This window comes from Vulpes vulpes, chromosome 12, assembly GCF_048418805.1.
Source record: "Vulpes vulpes isolate BD-2025 chromosome 12, VulVul3, whole genome shotgun sequence".
Classification (NCBI taxonomy): Eukaryota; Metazoa; Chordata; class Mammalia; order Carnivora; family Canidae; genus Vulpes; species Vulpes vulpes.
The window spans coordinates 13,031,772-13,050,893 of record NC_132791.1 but is presented as its reverse complement, the minus strand read 5'-3'; the positions used below and the strand labels follow the sequence as shown (position 1 = coordinate 13,050,893).

General features: G+C 36.7%; 1 protein-coding gene across 9 annotated transcripts in view; it reads left to right on the top strand.

The window, feature by feature from the left end:
- Positions 1-18,796, top strand: part of FKTN (fukutin) — a 65,298-nt gene extending 46,502 nt beyond the window's left edge. For 5 of the 9 annotated variants that reach the window (XM_026002719.2, XM_072727787.1, XM_072727789.1 and 2 more), the window contains one exon: positions 13,058-18,796. In XM_026002719.2, coding sequence (XP_025858504.1) covers positions 13,058-13,271 — 214 coding nt within the window. In that variant the 3' untranslated portion in view covers positions 13,272-18,796. The remainder of the gene's footprint in view (positions 1-13,057) is intronic. The other 4 variants (XR_011995458.1, XR_011995459.1, XR_003235586.2 and 1 more) reach the window with 2 other exon arrangements.
- Positions 18,797-19,122: the final 326 nt, after the last annotated feature.

Here is a 19,122-nt window from a genome sequence, read left to right as displayed (position 1 = left end):
ATAAGGATCCTGGGATCACACCCCGAGCCAAAGGCAGACGCTGAACCGCCGAGCCACCCAGACACCCCTCACCCCTATTTTTTAGATAAACTTTTTATTTTATGATCATTTTTGATTTACAGAAAAGTTGCAAAGATAACACAGAGTTTCTGTATGCCAGTTATTCCTAATGTGGTACCACAGTACCTTGCTCAAAGCTAAGAAACTAACATTGGTGTATTACAATGAACTGAATTCCAGACATGATTTGGGTTTCACCAGTTTTTCTCCTTAATGTCCTTTTTCTGTCTTAGGATATAACTCAAGATACCACATTGCATTTAGATACCCAGCCTTGGGATCCCTGGGTGGCACAGCAGTTTAGCGACTGCCTTTGGCTCAGGGCGCGATCCTGGAGACCCGGGATCGAATCCCACGTCGGGCTCCCGGTGCATGGAGCCTGCTTCTCCCTCTGCCTCTGTCTCTGCCTCTCTCTGTGTGTGTGTGTGTGACTATCGTAAATAAATAAATAAGTAAATAAATAAATAAATAAATAATAAATAAATAAATAAATAATAGCCAGCCTTTTGCAACTTCTTTGAGACCAAGATTTTAAGCATGTCACTAAGTAGTACTGGCTTATAATATATCATGACATGTCCCAGTTGTGTCCATTCAAGGGCATTGAGTTCCCTTTTTTGATGTTGCTCCTCAGTACTCTTAATTGGAAATAATCTCTCTTTGTTCTGAATTTCCATAGATTTTTTTTTTCCTTTACTTTTTCATACCTTATTTGGGAACTTCTGCTGATTTGGCTTTCCTTTCTGAGTTATAGATAGAATCAGGCCTGGTAAATCTGTTGGACTGAGTGAGACCTGAGCCCTACATGAAACCAAAATCAGTCCTTAAATGCATTTGTTTTATTAAGATGATAAGGTAATAATACCAGACTGGTATCTTGATCCACCTACCACCTTTGTAGCATCAGAACCACAAGGTCAAGCCACCCAGTTTTTTCAGCCATTCTGTTTTACCAGAAGTTAAAGTTAGTTGTTGAATCTCTACTCCTAGGTTCTCTCAGCTTTATAGATTGATACCAAGCTCCCATGGTTTTAGCTCTCAAAAATATGTTTGCCTTTTTAGTACTTATAGCTGTGAAGCTAAAACGACGAATTTGAATTATTTCTTTAAATTAGTGTATTTAGGACGGCCCCGGGGGGGGCTCAGTGGTTTGGCGCCCCCTTCAGCCTAGGGTGTGATCCTGGAGACCCAGAATTGAGTCCCGCATCGGGCTCCCTGCATGGAGGCTGCTTCTCCTGCCTGTATCTCTGCCTCTCTCTCTCTCTCTCTCTCTCTCTCTCTCTGTCTCTGTCTCTCATGAATAAATAAATAAAATCTTTTAAAAAAATTTACAAATAAAGTGTATTTAAAACATAGACTTTTCTAAAAATGATCTCACATTTCCTATTCTATTTATATCTCCATATTTTACAATATTGTCTTAGGTTTCCTTAATTGTATCTCCAAACCTCTACCTGTATACAATATACAGAAGTGGGAGTTAGTTATATAGTTAACTTTGTTTATTTGGTTTTTTAAAGAAAGGATTATTTCAGGGGAACCTGACTACTGCAGTTAGTAGAGCATGTGACTCTTGAGCTAGGGGTTGTAAGTTCAAGCCCTACATTGGTATAGAGATTACTTAAGATAAAATAAAGATAAAATCTTTTTTTTAAAAAAAGATTACCTCAGAATGAATAAATGGCAGACCTTTCATCTGTGTGAGGTAAATTATATTTTTTAAGACCGCCATATGTCTTGTTTAAATGTAATTCTAAGGGTGCCTGAGTGGCTCAGTTGGTTAAGCATCTATGTTCAGCTCAGGTCATGATCTCAGGGTCCTGCGATCAAGCCCCGAGTCAGGCTCCCTGCTCAGTGGGGAGTCTGCTTCTCCCTCTCCTTATCCCCACTCATACTCTTTCTCTTGCTTTCTCTCTCTCTCTCAAATAAATAAATAAAATATTTTTTAAAAAAGAATGTAATTCTATAAAGTTTTCTATAAGGTAGTAGTCCAGGAGAAATAAAAACATATTTTCACTGAAAGAGTTGACATGAATGTTCATAGCATTCTTACTCATGGTAACCAAAAGAAAAAAAAGAAAAAAAGAAAAGAAAACAACCCAACTGTCCATTTTCTGACCAGATAAACAACTTACATGTTTATGCGGTGGCATACTACTCAGCAATAGAGAGAAATGAACTACTGATACATGCAATAACATAGATGAATGTCCAAAATATTATGCTTAGTGGAGGAAGTCAGACATACTACGTAGCTGCATGTATTTAAAATTGTAGAACACGCATAACCAATGAAGGATGTTGTTAGATCAGTGATTGCCAGGGGCCAGAATAGATCTACTACATGACTTGCCAGGGGCCAGAATAGATCTACTACATGACTTGTAGTCCTCTACTACATGACTTATTGGTAGCTGCATGTATTTGAAATTGTAGAACACACATAACCAATGAAGGATGTTGTTAGATCAGTGATTGCCAGGGGCCAGAATAGATCTACTACATGACATGCCAAAGAGCATGGGGACCTTTGGGAAGCAGGGTGGTAGAAGTATTTTGTTTCTTAATTGTTGTAGTGGTTACACAGGTATATGTGTTTCTCAAAACTTAAAATGGATGCATTTAATTATATGTAAATTACTTCTCAAAAAAGTTTATTTAGAGGGATGCCTGGGTGGCTCAGTTGGTTAAGTGCCTGACTCTGGTTTCAGCTCAGGTCCTGATCCTAGGATCAAGCACCAGGGGTCCTAGGATCAAGCACCATGTCAGGCTCCATGCTCGATGGGGAGTCTGCTTCTCCCTCTGCCCCTCCTACTGCTTGTGCTCTCTCTCTTGTTCTCTCTCAAATAAACTCTTTTTTAAAAAAGCTCATTTAGAAAAAAGTTTATATACAGTGTTTAAAAAAGCTTTTGGTGGTTTAGTCTATTAAGTGTCTGACTCTTGATTTCATTTCAGGTCATGATCTCAGGGTCATGTGTTCAAGTCCCACATTGGGTTCTGTGCTCAGCTCAGAGTCTGCTTGTCCCTCTCCCCCTTTTTCTTCCCCCACTCTTGCTTTCTCTCTCATTCTCTCTCTCTCTCTCTCAAATAAATAAAATCTTTTTTAAAATGTTGACTTAGAAAACCAACATGAGAAAAGAGCTCAAGATAATGTGCTGAAATAGGGGGATAACTGGAACCAGAAGTGATGAATTTGATCAAGGCAGGCTACCTACAATTAGGTAATCTGAGTTCAAAATAAAAGAAGCTTTTTCTATTTTAGTATAAAATTTGAAGTCATAATTTAATATTTCTTTTTTAGTTATTATATCCAAAGAGAAATACCATTAAAATTGCCTGAGAGAAAGCAAGCACAGCTGCATCTAATTGGTTGTTGATAAACTGTAGATCTCATTTTTTAGAATTATTAAGTAGAAATAAAAATATCCTGAGGCTTTGTTTCTGACATTAAAGTTTTGTGCAAAAAAAAAAAAAGTTTTGTGCATACTTTAAATGGATAGTTTTTGATATAGTCATTATGCAGGTGCATTCAGGTGTTACACAATAACAACTATCCATACAAGCTTTAATTTGTCTACTCATTAATGATATAAATTTGTTCTTGTTTCTCTTATAGTATATAGATAATAAGTAGTTCTGTCCTATGGAGATTGTAGAGTTTAATAGTTGATAGAATAGGTGGAATCACTCCATTTACACTGTAAGTCATGGGAAAATGAGGTTCAGTGGGTAGAATTTTATTTTATAAAACATGCATACACTGTGTATATTGGTTACATGTTAGAAGTTTGGGATAGGAGTGGAGTATGGGATCAATAAAGGTCTCAGAGATTATATTCTAGCTTAGGCTCTGAAAAGTATATTACCCACTCCACTGTTACCCTTTTTGGTTCTGTATTATCTGTGGTGGAATTGTGAGAGGCTTAGTAGAAGAGATCATTTTAAAAATGCTAGTCAGTATACTATAACAATTATAAAGTGTGGGTTCCAATTCTTAGAAAATTGGACAAAAATGAGGTGATGACTTAACGTGGCACAGTAATTTCCTCACTTTGCCATATCCTTTGGTCCAAGCATGCAACACTGTTGAATGTGTCTAAAAGACTTAGCTGATCAGCATTACTAATTAGAGAAATGCAAATCAAAATCACAATGAGATCTCACTTTACACCTGTCAAAAACACAAGAAATAACAAGTGTTAGTGAGGATGTGGAGAAAAAGGAACCCTTATACCCTGTTGATGGGAATGTAAATTGGTTCAGTATGGAGGTTCCTCGAAAAATTAAAAATAGAAATATATGATGCAGTAATTCCAATGTTGGGTACTTACCCAAAGAAAACAAAAACACTAGTTTGAAAAGATGTATGTACCCCTGTTCATCTCAGCATTTTTTTAAAATAGTCAAGATATGGAAACAACCTGAGTGCCTGAGTGTCCATCAGTAGACAAATACATAAGGAAGATATAATGTGTGTATCACACACACACACAGTGGGATATTACACAGCTATAAAAAGGATGAGATCTTGCCATTAAAGAAAACATAAATGGACCTACAGAGTATTATACTAACTGAAGTAAGTCAGACTGAGAAATACCATGTGATTTCATGCATAAATGAAATCTGAAACAATGAACAGGCAAGCAGAAAGCAGAATCAGACCTATAAATACAGAGAACAAATTGATTGTTGCCAGAGAAGAGGGGGAAAGGGAGCTGGCCAAATTGGGTGAAGGGGAGTGGGGACATATAAGCTTCCAGTTATGGAACGAATAAGTTATGGGAATAAAAGGCACAGCATAAGGAGTATAATCAGTATTGCAATAGCTGTGTATTGAGATAGATGGCAGCTATGCTTGTGATGAACATAGCATAATGTATAAACTTGTTAGTATGAACACCTGAAGCTTATGTAACATGTGTCACTTATATCAAATAAATATTAAAAAATAAATATAAAAATAAAATAAAGATATATCTGAGCCCTAAGAGAATGGAGTAAATGATAAAAAAGCAGTATTTAAATAGAATTCCCAAATTAAAGAGAGACAAGCAGGATAAATATTAAATCTACATCTAGATACTTTTTAAGGAAACTGTAATGTCAAAACCAAAAAATTTTGCAGGCTGCCAGATAAAATAGACTGCTCACAAAGGAACAGCAAATATACCTCTGCAACAGTAGATGCCAGAAGATAATTCTAAGAGGTTATAGCATCTTTCAAAAGCTGCAGAAAAATAACTAAGTTATGTGCAAGTATAACAGCACTCAGGAAGGAAGTCAAGATAAAGACATTTACACGTATAAAAAGACTAAGAAAGTTCACATCTCAGAGATCCACACTTAAAGATCTATTAAAGGACTGAGAAGGAAGACATAATATATATGAAATAATGGTGAACACAGAAATGGGTAAAATATATCAGTAAATTTGTCAGCTGTTGCCTGTAAAAAATAAAATGACAATGTGTTACAAAGAGAAAAGTCAAAAAAGGAAAAATCTTGATAAGTTGAGGAGGAGGTGATTTGTCAGTGTTCAAGGAGTAAGTACATTTAAATTCTGTGTGTAGGAAGAAGGTAGAGATTCTGCATACATTCAGTTTTTATCAGAAAATCTTATAGTGAGATGTATAGTGAAGTATACTTTTAAAAAAAACAGCTATTACAAAGAGTAACTACTACTAGATAGAAATATTATTTAAAATTTCCAAAAAGGGGCACATGGCTGGCACAGTTGGTAGAGAATGTGACTCTTGATCTCAGGGTTGTGAATTTAAGCCCCACATTGGGTGTAGAGATTATTTTATTTTAAAAAAATTTGTTTTTAAAAAGCCCAAATAAACAGATCAAAAGGGAATTTATAAACCTATATCAATGAAATTAGGAAAGGTGGGCTAAGAAAAGGTATGGCAAACTGAAAACATTTAAGGATAATCATTACAGCAGTTAGCAGTGTAATTGCACTTACCGTGTGTGTGCTAGACACTATTCTGATTATTCTATGCTAACTTCCCTCCGACGTACTGTTAGTCCCCCATTTTATAAATGAAGAAATTAAGGCACAAAGAGATTAACAGCTGTAATAACTGATAAGAAAAGTGGTGCCAGGATTTGAGCCCAAGCAGTCTGGCTCTAGAATTCAAAATATGTCTAAATATAAAATTATTTATAAGAAATATTAACAGTTTAAACTAACCTTTATAGAGATGAAGATTAAACCAGGATAGAAAAACAGAACATAGCTATATATAATACTTGGCAAGAGGCACACCTAAAGCAAAATCACCCAGCAAGGTTGAAAATTAGAGATGGAAAAAGATACACCCCAATATTATTAACTAAAGAAAACTGCTGCTATAATTTTAGTATCAGACAAAATAGAATTTTAGGGGAAAAATATTAAAGGATTAAAAGGCCCACTACATAATTTTACAAGGAAATAGTCCACCAAGAAGTTTGTATGATTTTAATAATATGGTCTCTAGTGGCTCTTTCTTTTTTTTTTAATTTTTATTTATTTATGATAGTCACAGAGAGAGAGAGAGAGAGAGAGGGGCAGAGACACAGGCAGAGGGAGAAGCAGGCTCCATGCACCGGGAGCCCGACGTGGGATTCGATCCTGGGTCTCCAGGATCCCGCCCTGGGCCAAAGGCAGGCGCCACACCGCTGCGCCACCCAGGGTTCCCTCTAGTGGCTCTTTCAATAAAGCATCAGACTCTTGATTTCAGTTCAGGTGATGTTATCAGGGTCATGAGATCAAGCCCCATGTGGGGCTCCACACTCAGTGTGTAGTCTGCTTGAGATTCTCTCTCTCCATCTTCCTCTGCTTCTCCCCCATTCTCTCTCTAAAAATAAATAAAATCTTTAAAAAATATATGGTCTTTATGCATGTAAATCAGAAGCTGATGAAATTCCAATGAATATTTGACATGTATTCTAAAATACTTATTAGATTCTAAAATACTTTTATTTTAAAAACTGCTGATTCAACCAAAGAAGAAATTGGCAAAACTACTGAAAATATGAACAAAATCAACAAGCTTAATTTATTGGGTATTATATAAAAGTCTTTACCCAACAAATGCTAAATATACTTTCTTATCTGCTATAAAATGGAACATTTATAAAAAGTTGATTATGTAGTATATCATAAAGGCAATCTTAATAAATTTCAGAGCATTAATAAAATCTGTGTATGTGAGAGAGAGTGAGAAAGGGAGAGGGATGGAGGGAAGGACATTCTGTATGTTAACAGATTAAAGGAAGAAACCCTACATGATTATTTCAGTAGATGGCATTGTATGACCACAATGGAATTAAAGACATCTTTAAAATGTAGGGAAACTTTAAAATGCCTTCCTTAATAACTAATGACTTAAAAAGGAAATAATAGTGGGAATTATAAAAATTTTTAGGACTCAATGATAATGTATTACAGATAGAAACTTGTAGGATGCAGTTAAAAGACGAGAGAGAAACTTACAGCCTTAAAAGCATTTAAATATGAAAAAATAGATTTAAAAAAAATAAGCATTTAATTAAAGTAAAAGAATAGTACATTCAGCCTAGGCAAATAGAAGAAAGCCAAGAGAAAAAAATTAATGAAATAAAAAAACAGTATCAAAGGTCAACAAATCCAAATGCTGGTTCTTAAAAAAAAATAAATTAAAAACTAATAAACAGACATCTAGCAAGATTGATCAAGAAAAAAAGTAAAATTAAGGACAATTTACCGAAGCCCAAGAGCTTTAGAGTCTACAAAAGGTCTTTGAAAATAGATGAGTTACTATCTCGTTGTGGTCCTGAGACTTGGTTTCAGTCTTTGAGAAAAATGAAGAAATAAATTTGCTGTATATTTGTCACCAGCAGTTTTCTTTGTTTGTTTTTCTGCTTTGTTTCAAAGATACAATGCAGTTACTTTGGCCGGGGCGACACTCATCTTAAAAAAATGAGCATTAAATATATTTGGAATAGCAGAAGATTAAGTAGTTTCTTTTTTTTATTTTTATAAATTTCTTTTTATTGGTGTTCAATTTGCCAACATATAGAATAACACCCAGTGCTCATCCCGTCAAGTGCCCACCTCAGTGCCCATCACCCTGTCACCCCCACCCCCCCATTCTGTAGGTTGTCTTTGAGTTTTGTTGACTGTATCTTTTGCTGTACAAAAGCTTCTTATCTTGATGAAGTCCCAATAGTTCATTTTTGCTTTTGTTTCTCTTGTCTTCATGGTTAAGTAATTTCTTATGCATAAACTACAGCAGTACTTTGATGGGACTTAGAATTATTTTTTCATCACTGAAAGGATTTTTCTTATCACTAAATTGTATTTGGTAATTATAAGTTCCCTGCAGAGGAGACCGTGATACTGTCTTTTGAGCCACAGAAGAGTGTATGTATGTGTGTATATGTGTATGTGCCCACGTGTGTGTGTCTATATTTTTCTTTTGGGAAATCCTGTAATATCCCTTTTGAGGTAGCTTATTTCGTCAGTTAATTAGGGTTCTGGGTCGTAGAGAATACTGTCAACTCTACACACAGTAAATACCATTTCTTAAACAAAGGTAACTTTTTTATATAGTTGTAAAATTCCGTTATATTCCATTGGCAAAGAAACATTAAGAACTCTGTATAGCAGTGTAAAACGAAACTAAATTTTTAAAGAATAAACATTTTAAAATCAGCCAAAAATAAAAAAAAAAAAAGAAACTATGTTTTTAATTCATTACACCAACTTTCAAAAGAAAATGCTAAGGACAATGTTAAGTCATAAATTTGATAATTAGGTATAATGTGAAAATGATAAATTTTTCTGGGAAAAAACAAATGTCAAAATTAACTCAGGAAGATCTGGATAACCCATACTCATGAAAGAAATTTAATCAATAATCGGAAATTCTCCTTCCCCTGTCTTTTCCCTACTGAAAGTTTACAGGGAAGTTTTACCATGCCTTACCAGAGAGATTATTCCCTATATTTCCTATGTCAGAAATTTTAAAAAGAAAAAGAATGCTTTAAGCAACTTATTGTATGAGACTGATAGCAAAATGACTTGAACAGTGCCAAAAATTTTTTAAAGGAAAATTACAGTATTGTCAAACACAGATGAGGATACCTTAAACACAATGAATCAAATTTTGTAGTATTTATATATTAGTGCAATTCTCAACATTAAAGGATTAAAAGATTAAAGGAAAACCCCCTCCATTATTATTTCAATAAATGACATTGCAAATGTTTGATAAATTTCGTAATTAACCAAAAGGGGGGCAGGTGGGGAGGCCTTTTAGCAAGCTTGGAATAAAAGAGTTCAGAATTTCTTTAACTGGATAAAGGGAATATACTAAAAACCTAAAAGAAGCAATCATATTTCGTGATAAACTTTTTAAGCCTTTCTATCAAAAATCAGAAAAAAAAAATGTACTCTCTCTGCTTCTATTAAGTAGAATGCTAGAGGGCTTAGGCACTAGAATAACACAAGAAAAAGAAATTAAGAATTAAAAGCAGAGACAAAACTGGTAATGAGAATAAACCATTTGTGTTGTTTTGCAGGAAATTCTTGTTTAAAAACATGGCTCTGCTGTTCCAACTTGGAGTTTAATGCAGCTTATGTTTAAAAAGGTCAAATTCAGTTGTAATTGATAGTTTTTCTCTCTCTCTCGCTCACTTAGCCTAGCTAACTAGTAATAATAAAAAGTGTTTTTCATTTAGCAATTATGTTTATAGGTTGCACAATTAAACTGATGAGATTACTTTATACAGCAACCAGTAAGTAGTTTTACAGATTGTAAGGAGGTCTGTGAGGAAGAAAATGCAATGGTCTACTCCAACTCTTTTTTTTTTTTTTTAACTCTAAGTCTTAATTCTAATTATTCTTTTATGCAAAGATAAAATGAAGTAAACGAACTATGAAATAGAAAATGTGAATGGAAGGCTTTTTGTGTGTTTGAAAAGATCCCTTAAACCAAGGGTTGCCTTAGTGTGAATTTAAATCTGTTCCCATTCTGGATCCTGTCCCAGAGCTTTAAAGTGCAAACTGCTTAGCCAAACTTAATCTTTGCTTTAAAAACTAAGGTAAGGTAATGTCACAGATCCATGGTGTGTTCTAGTCTTAGTCATTGTTTACTGGTAACCTGGGCAGAGTACATGGCATGTGATATTCTGTGTCACTGACTCCCTCTTCCTCTCCTCAGTCCCATTTTACAGTCAGCTTTCACATTTTATGGTTTGTTTATCTTTCCTCTTCTCCTAGGAAGCTGGAATTTTCTTTTTGCTGATTGAACTGAAAAATTTTTTAGTGAAAAGAAAACCATAATGATTTAGGGATATTTCCATTTAGGAGCAAAAATGAACATTTGAGTTAAATTGTCTTTGTGTTATTTTTATACATTGTTTATGTGCTTTTAATGTTTTGGTTTTGTTCATTTGAACATTTCATTGTTTAAAATACTGCTTCTGTAAAATTTGTAGTATTCTCATTTACCCTGTCTATCCTGGACCTGTGATTTTTCTTTCTCTTTGATAGACTATAGAGGCTAATATTTAAGAGAGGAGCTTCCTGGCCTGTGTAACAAGATAGACCATAATTTCTGCTTTATTTCAACTAGAGTGTGTCCACTTGATAGGATGGGACAGGTGGACATTCTTCTGACCAGCATCTGATAGGGGAGGGTGGAGGCCGGTGATGGATGGCTGTGTCTGATGACAAAATAAGCAATTCCATGAATATGAGTGTGCAGAATAAAATTGGGACCAGCAGATGGTAGAGCTATGCTGTATCTTATTTCTTCCTCAGCTATGAGATTTGCTATGGCCGTCTTTTCACAGAAGCCAGCTGGGATTGTCTATTAACTGCCAGCACCCATTGGTTTGGGTAGAAGGAACTTGTTGCTTTCTTTAGAATTTGTTCAGCCTCTCATTTTCATGTATGGCTTTATGTTCATCTGGTGGTAAAACATGATATTTAAAAGCAGAATGTATGAGAACTGACCTTTCCTTGGAGAATATCCCAGCTAGATCCCATTTCCACAATATGATTATGCTTTGACATCTGGCTCTTTCCTGTTCCTTTTTTCTTTAATCCACTGATATTTTAAGTTTCTGTGATCTCTGCTATTGCCACTTGAAATCTCATTTCTGAAAGTTCTTTTCATGTGAAGAAAAGAAACATTTCTCAGAAAACACCAACACAGAATATAAGGTTATAATATAAACTTAAATCTAACGAAACTGCTCATTTTAGTTTTCCTTGGTAATATATTGAATTGAATTTACTGATCTGGAGTACCTTTAAGAAACATAATTTGGCTTAATTTCTTAAACATATCTGCTAGTTAAAATAGTTCCACCATAGAGTAAAATTCATTATAACTAACATTGCCTGGGCTGATGTAAAGACTTTCTTTCACATCTGAGATGAAAGAAAGACAGAAACTACAGGTAGGTTCATGTGAGGGACAGAAGCCTGGGAATGCATCTTGGAGTCACAGTTGCTAGATATCCTTGGAAAGTCCACGTTGAAAGAAAAGAAGATTCACCTCACACATGTGGTACTTATTTCAGTGTTCTGTAGTTAGATTCTTTCAGTGGCAGTTTGAATTTGATGGGGATTTAATGATGTGTGAACTGTTAAAAATAAGAAAGTAAGTTTGTGGCTGAGAACAGAAATTTAAGGGAGGGGGGCAGGTGGTAAAATAAAAGCAGAAAGAATGTGGTCCATATCACTGTCTTTAAGGGAAATATTGTTCAAGTACAGGACATCCAGGCATTAGGTCTCTTTCTGCATTTGAGGAGGGGGCTGGGGTGTGAAGATCCCCAAAAAGCGATCTTAGTGCATCCTACCACATTCATGTACTGTGGTGTGAAATTTTCACTACAGTATGAGTTAGCAAAGGAGTTTGAAAAATACCCTGGCTGATCCTGAGAGTTTCTTCTTTAGCTCTCTAAGCTGACTAGGTTATCAGAAGCTATCTAGGACCACAGTGAAACTCAGAATGCAGGTGTGAATAAGGCCTGTCACAAAGACACAAGCATTTGTGGTACTGTTGTTGGAGAATTTGTCTTTATATTGCCAGAATTGATTCAGGTTCTGTGGCTGACTAGAAGGGTTTTGTTTCCTTTCTCACTGCTACATGTACCTCCCTCTGTGTATGAAGAATTTCAAATATTAGAAATGTAGTTTAAAAAAATACTTATATATTCATTGGCTTACCTGAGATATTTAAGGAATGGTTACAGCCAAATCCAAGTCCTTCTCTAGGGTTTTCTGAGCTGGTCATTTCTCTCCACGTTTTGGGAGCTTTTTTGCTTTGACCTCATCTTCAGGCTCTTCTTGCTAATAGATAACAAAGATGCTCAGCTTCCACCCCACCGGCTTAGAAACCTCAGCAGAAAGAATGCCTCTTTCTTCCAGTAGTTCCAGTGGAAATCCCAAAGCTGACTTATTTGCCTAATTTGTGTATATTCCCAACCCTGATCCAATCACTATAATATACTAATAATATAATATACTAGTTAAGCCTGGGTCTTTTTTTTTTTTTACCCGTCTCTAGAGAGGGGGTGGGGTCAGCCCTTCCTGAACCATAGGGACAGGGAAATGGGGATGCTGTCAACATTAAAAGTGGAGGGGATCCCTGGGAAGCTCAGCGGTTCAGTCCCTGCCTTTGGCCCAGGGCGTGATCCTGGGGTCCCAGGATCGAGTCCCACATCAGGCTCCCTGCATGGAGCCTGCTTCTCCCTCTGCCTGTGTCTCTGCCCTCCCCCCTCTGTCTATCATGAATAAATAAATAAAATCTTTAAAATTAAAAAAAAAACATTAAAAGTGGAAGGGAAGGCTGGACAGTCAGAAACAACAAAATGTCCACTATATTTGTCCCCAAAGCTATTTAATGGGAGAGAATTTTCCTTCAATCCCAAGTGCACTAGCAGCTGGGTTCCTTAGACCGGACTTCTATTGAGTCTCATCCCTCTGCACATTGCCTCTGTTTTGCCACAGATACCTGTTTCCCAAGTTTACACTGTGCTGGACTGAGTTTGTAGACATGAAGGTTCATGTGCCCTGTGAAACCACTGAATACATTGAAGCCAACTATGGTAAAACCTGGAAGATTCCTGTGAAGACGTGGGACTGGAAGCGCTCTCCCCCCAACGTGCAGCCCAATGGAATCTGGCCTATTTCTGAGTGGGATGAGGTTATCCAGTTATACTGAGACAATAGGTTGAAATGATAAAATTCCCCTTCTGAAACAGGTGGATTCTAACTATTTAAGAAGATAAATCTCTATTTGTCAAATGTAAGTAGGGGCCAAAGATATATGTTGAGTCTGAAGATGCAGAAAGAGTCCTAACCTCTGAGCCATCTGATTGAATTCTCTCATTTACTTTTATTCAGGAGTCCCTATGTGCCAGGTACAGTGCTAGGTTACAGTGGAGAAGCAGACATGAGTGACACACACGCCTGTCTCTCTTTTCCTTCCCTTTGGTAAGCACCTCAATTTTCTTTTGAGGGAAACATCCTTACCCTTTGAAGTTCCTGTAGAATATGATGTTCTTTAAAACTGTTAGGTAATGTTTGGACTGGAAGATGGGTTTATTGGGCAAAGCTAAAGGAGAATATACCAGTAAAAAAGAATAGCCCACTCCTGTAATCAGCAGTTAAGCTTGTATGTTAGTGCTGCTTTCAAGGTTGTAGAGTCGGAGTTAATATTTAAGTGATCAGACTTTAGGTGACATCAAGAAAAGATGCTAGAACATTCATTTTACAAGCAACCCAGTATGGAATTGTTTTAGAGTATAGGGCATCATTCTGTGAGAATGAGAGCTTCTTTTTAGCTGTGTCAAAGATATGCAAATTCCTGTACAATTTCTATTTTTATATTTTAAGTGAAAAGAAAGCTTGTGCTTGTGTGATGCTTGAATTTCCAGTCATTGTGAGAATATTTTCACTGACCTCTGTAGCACTTGTTAACAAATCATTCGAGCGAGATCATGTTACCAGACATGATTTTGAAAGGGTTGTGATTTCACAAAAGTTACTTTCCTTATTTCATTCCCAGCCATCTGTTAGGTAAAAATATGAGCCATTCATGGACATTAATATTTTCTGAATTTATAATCCTTGTACTCCCAATTTTAATGTTAACACTAAAATATTAGTAGAAATACCTCTTATGTTTCTAAGTGTACTTACTCTTCAGTGCATTCATTCATCAATTGCAGCTCCATATCTTTCATTTATGGCCAGCAAGCCAATTTAAATAGTATATGAACCTACCTGTTCCCTCCCTTCTGTACTACCATGTCCCCAAACGAAGATGAACGGCAAACCTGACAAATGCTTTCTCCGTCCTCCCACTCCCAGATCATGGTGTTTGTAAAGTCTGTATCCATTCTCATTGTTCTATCTAGATGTTGTATCTGTTGCATATTGATGGGACAGGAACTCAGACTTCCTGCTTTGTCAAATACCACCCATTCTAAAACCCTTCAGTTTCCTTTCCCCTGCCTCAAGATAGTTTTCTGAGTGGGATGGGATGGCTCTGTCTTCCACATCTCATGAATCACTTTAATTATATATTCCAAGTGAAAAGTAGAGGTATATGTATATATACAATAAACACTGCTATCTTTTTATTTGTTCAGGAAAGGAAGCTGAGTCTTAACGTTTTATCTAGGCTGTTCAGGACAACTTGACAAAATCCCAGATTTTCCTCTAAAACCAGAGAATAACAGGAGTGTCAGAAATGGAAAGCAGAGGGTCCGAGGGAATAGGCTGAGTTTCTCTAAAACAAGGTTGGGAAAAGTGACCTGAAACCACACCACTTGATATTTTCAAAACACCAAAAACTTTTTGATAAATGTTAACCACTGACCCAAATTCCTTTGTTAGGATGAGCTTTCAACATGTGACCATTGGATCTTTTCCTAACTAACATAATGAGGCTTTTAGAGAGCCTTATAGATTACCATTAAACTTGTCCCCAAAGGACAGGCCATTGTAATCAGTCTCTCTTTGCTGGAAAATCAGCCCACAGAAATCATACCCAAATTCCAAAAAGCCGAACGTAATTTCATTTTTCATGGTTGAAAAAAAATATCAGATAATAATAGTGTTCCTGAGCAAAATCTGCCTTGCTTACTGAGGACCATTTGCTTGTGCTCAGCATCTAGAAGTGTATATAAAAGTGCAATACACATTTCTGACCATTTCAAATTGAGGCTTCCACTGTTTGCCAGGTGGTAGAGGTCTTACCCACCACTATTTAGGTTATTTTTTTTTTTATCTGTCTCTGTAGTCCAAGGTCTTGAATAATCCAAAACCTGAGATGTCTTGGTCTCATTGACAGAGATTCTGTGTCCTTCCCTCCACAGACCACTGGCAGCTGAAATACCTTCCCTGACTGCCTTCTGGTTTTACAGGTTACTGCTCTTACTTTGTTCCTTCCCTGACTTGAGGGAATGAAAGCTTTCCCCCGGACTCTGAAGGCCAGGCTTGCTTCTGATACAGATTCAGCCATACCTCATCCTGTGCTTCTTGACAGTTCTTAACTGTGCTCAGTGTCCAGAGACCTTGGTTCAGGTGGATCTACCATCAAACCTCATAAGATCATTTTTCTTTCTTCACCTGAGTATCCCAGTAATTCTCCTGATATGGCTACTTTCAGGTCCACTTTGTCTGGTTTATAGGCGAAAACCTCTTATATTAACTTGGAAGTTAGGTACCCCTGGATATCCTCCAGAGAGATCCTGAGAGGCAAGATTGATAACCTCTCCCTTGACAACCTGGTGGTCACTCACTCCTTCTTTAAGCAAGGAGCACTTGGCCTTCTCCCCTCTGCTGCAACTACTGATACCTGGCTCCTGGAATAAAAGTGTAGTATGACAGCAGTTCCTAAAATCAAGCATCCCTAAGAAGCTGGGCAGTGGGATAATCAGTTTCTTTAATTCCCTAGCTACAAACCCTGTAATATGACCACTAGGTGGCAGAATGTCTACCACTTCCTCCCAAAACAAGTATACTCTTGAGTGAAAATCATCTTGCTCTTGAGTCTTAAAAGAGGTCACATTCATTTTATCCCTTTCATTTTATAGCTAAATCAATAAGCTATAGCAGTGATTTGAGAAACACCTGAATCTAAAACTTAAGAGTGCCATGACTTTTCGCCCAGTTCCTAGTTCATTGCATCACAGCACAGCATCTTTAACTCTGCTTGAGATACTTGACAGAGAAGTCAACCTCTGCCTTAGGAGTAAGTTTCAGGGTATTTCTGCCGTTCTCCACTTAATATCTTTCTGCTCAGATTGAGAGCCTGAGCTGACAAAGAGATTAAGGAGTATTTCTTTCTTGTCCAAAATACTTAGGCTATCTTCATACCTTTATCTGCAAAATGCCATATCTCCAAACAGTGAAATAGTTCCTATGTGGAGACATCAGCCTTTATTATGATATTCTTAACGTCCAGAAGTACCTGATTCTTTTTTTTTTTTTTTTTTTTTTTATGATAGTCACACAGAGAGAGAGAGGCAGAGACACAGGCAGAGGGAGAAGCAGGCTCCATGCACTGGGAGCCCGACGTGGGATTCGATCCTGGGTCTCCAGGATCGCGCCCTGGGCCAAAGGCAGGCGCCAAACCGCTGCGCCACCCAGGGATCCCCAATACCTGATTCTCTTAAGCTCAAGATGTGTCCCATTGCTACTTCACCCCTTCCAACTCCCCAAAAAACCATTGGCTAAGCACTCATTTCCAAAGAATCCTTCCTCCTTCCCTTGTTGATACTCTCTTATGGATACTAGAAGTTGAGGATAAGTTGTGCTCATTGCTATTCTTCTCTGTGACCCCAAACCATTGTATCTAGTCTTAATATGGTTACAAAGCTTCAGATGGCAGACAGAAGAGCAGGGTGTTACATAGAAAAGCAGGGGTTATAGATTGGGGACCAGAGCTGCATCTGGGAAACACACTTGGAATGAATTCCCACACTCTAGCCTAATACCTTACCCAGTATCACAAACCTAAGTAAGGCTGCAAATGTCTCTGAGACTCTCCCAAGTTTCACCTTCTGGAAAATGAACACTTCTTTCATCCTTAATATTATAAATCTCCATGGGAAATTTACCCTCAAGACTAGTCAGAGAAAGTGCCACATTCTCAACTTCTGATAATTACCATGGAAAAACTCCAATTCCTGACCAGATGAAAGGATATCTTTGAGGGAATTTCTCTTTCCTCTTCTTCCTCTGTCATTGAGACCTGTGGTAGGTCACCTCTAATGTTTCACTTAGGGGAGTCAGCATATTAGTATAAAAAGACCACAAACTTCTGAATTTGGCCTGAGTTTGCATCCCAGCTTCGTCATGTGGGATTTGTGGTAGAGGACCTCTCAGCCTCAATTTCCACATAAGTGAATTGGGGAAATGTGTACTTTTCTAGAATTTCGGTAGGATAAAATGGAACATAAAGTGCTTAGCATCAGGCCTAGGATTAAGTAAGTTCTCAAGAAATGTTCCATTTCCTACTTCCAAGTCCCTTTTCTAATCCTTCAAATAAGATTAAGGAAACTATGGTTCAGAATACAATCCTTACTCAGGAGGTGGGTAACTGAATTTGCTTAGGGAAAAAATTTGTTTCATTAAATCAAGGCATTAAAGGACAAACTGTATGGTTCATGAATTCAGAGACATTACCAAGTTGCCTCCTTCTCTAAATAGAACTAGTATTTTCATTTTATTGGTCAGGCTACTGTCTCCTAAGGTCTCTTTATATGATCCCTTATGTTACATAGTTCCTTGGCCCTAAGCAGTTCCCTCTCTCTCCCTCCCTAGATTTAATTCTTGTTCTGCCCTGGACTATTTCAGCATTCTAGCTTTTTCTAGAGGTAAACCCTCATCTCCTTGTTACTAAATCTCTACCCAGCCAAAATCAGGTATAAGTTACAATTTCCAGAGAGAAGGAACTTGGAATACTTAGTGTCATATAACTATCAGTACTTTTAGTAAAGGAGAATCGAAAATACTCATTTCCACCTTCTTTCATCAAATTTGTGTTTATGTTTCAGGCAAGAATGAACAGTATGTTTTAAGCTATTTTAGCTTCTCTGCACAAACTAAAATCTAATTATAGTTTATAAGTCAAACAGAACGATTCAATAGTAATACCTTTTTACAGAACCCGTACTAAATTAGGCAAGTATACATTTTTCTAATGAGAAATCTGTGCTTCTGTATTTTCAGAACTTCTGGGTTATAATGTCCCTCTTGCCATCCCCCAACACAACCCAATACAGAGATGATGTAGGAACCCATTACTCAACAGCTGCTATACACTTATGAGCAGCTCTCACAGTGGGGTTGAAAAGGTGTATGAAGAGAATTAGAAGTACTGTATTTTGTTTTATAAAACAATGTACTGTCTCATGTGCCATTAAAGAAAATTATAAGATTTTGTAGTCTTTTGATGACTCATTCAGAGCATGGGTTTATTAAATGAAGACCATATATAGCTATTTGTGTGTCCCTTCTAATTCAAAACGAGAAAAACATGTATGTGAATTTTTAAACAAAGTGATATTTTAAACATGGGTAAATTTCAATGTATCCTTACCAGTTGACTATTTGATTTTATCTTCAGGTACAGGTAGTTTGTGGTACTACTGAAAATACCTTTAATATTATTATTTTGATCAGAATTTATAATATATAATCAGTTTGGGATGATAAATAAACTTTTTTAAATTACTTGAGATGTTTCGTGTTTATTCTGCAAGTTTGCAGTAGATATTGCAGCCACTAACATTCTTAAGCAATCTGGTAAAATAGTAAATCTTGCCACAAGTACCATATTTCTAAAACTAAGGTAAAATGAAGTGATATGAGTGGGTCCTAATCAAATATGACTAGGCCCTTATAAGAAGAGATTAGAATACAGCCAGGCACAGAAGGAATACTGCGGAGATTAGGGAGAGGGCGTCATCTACAAGTCAAGAAGAAAGACCCTCAACAGAAACGAACTCTACCAGCACCTTGATCTTGGACTTTTAACCTACAGAACTGTGAGAAAATAA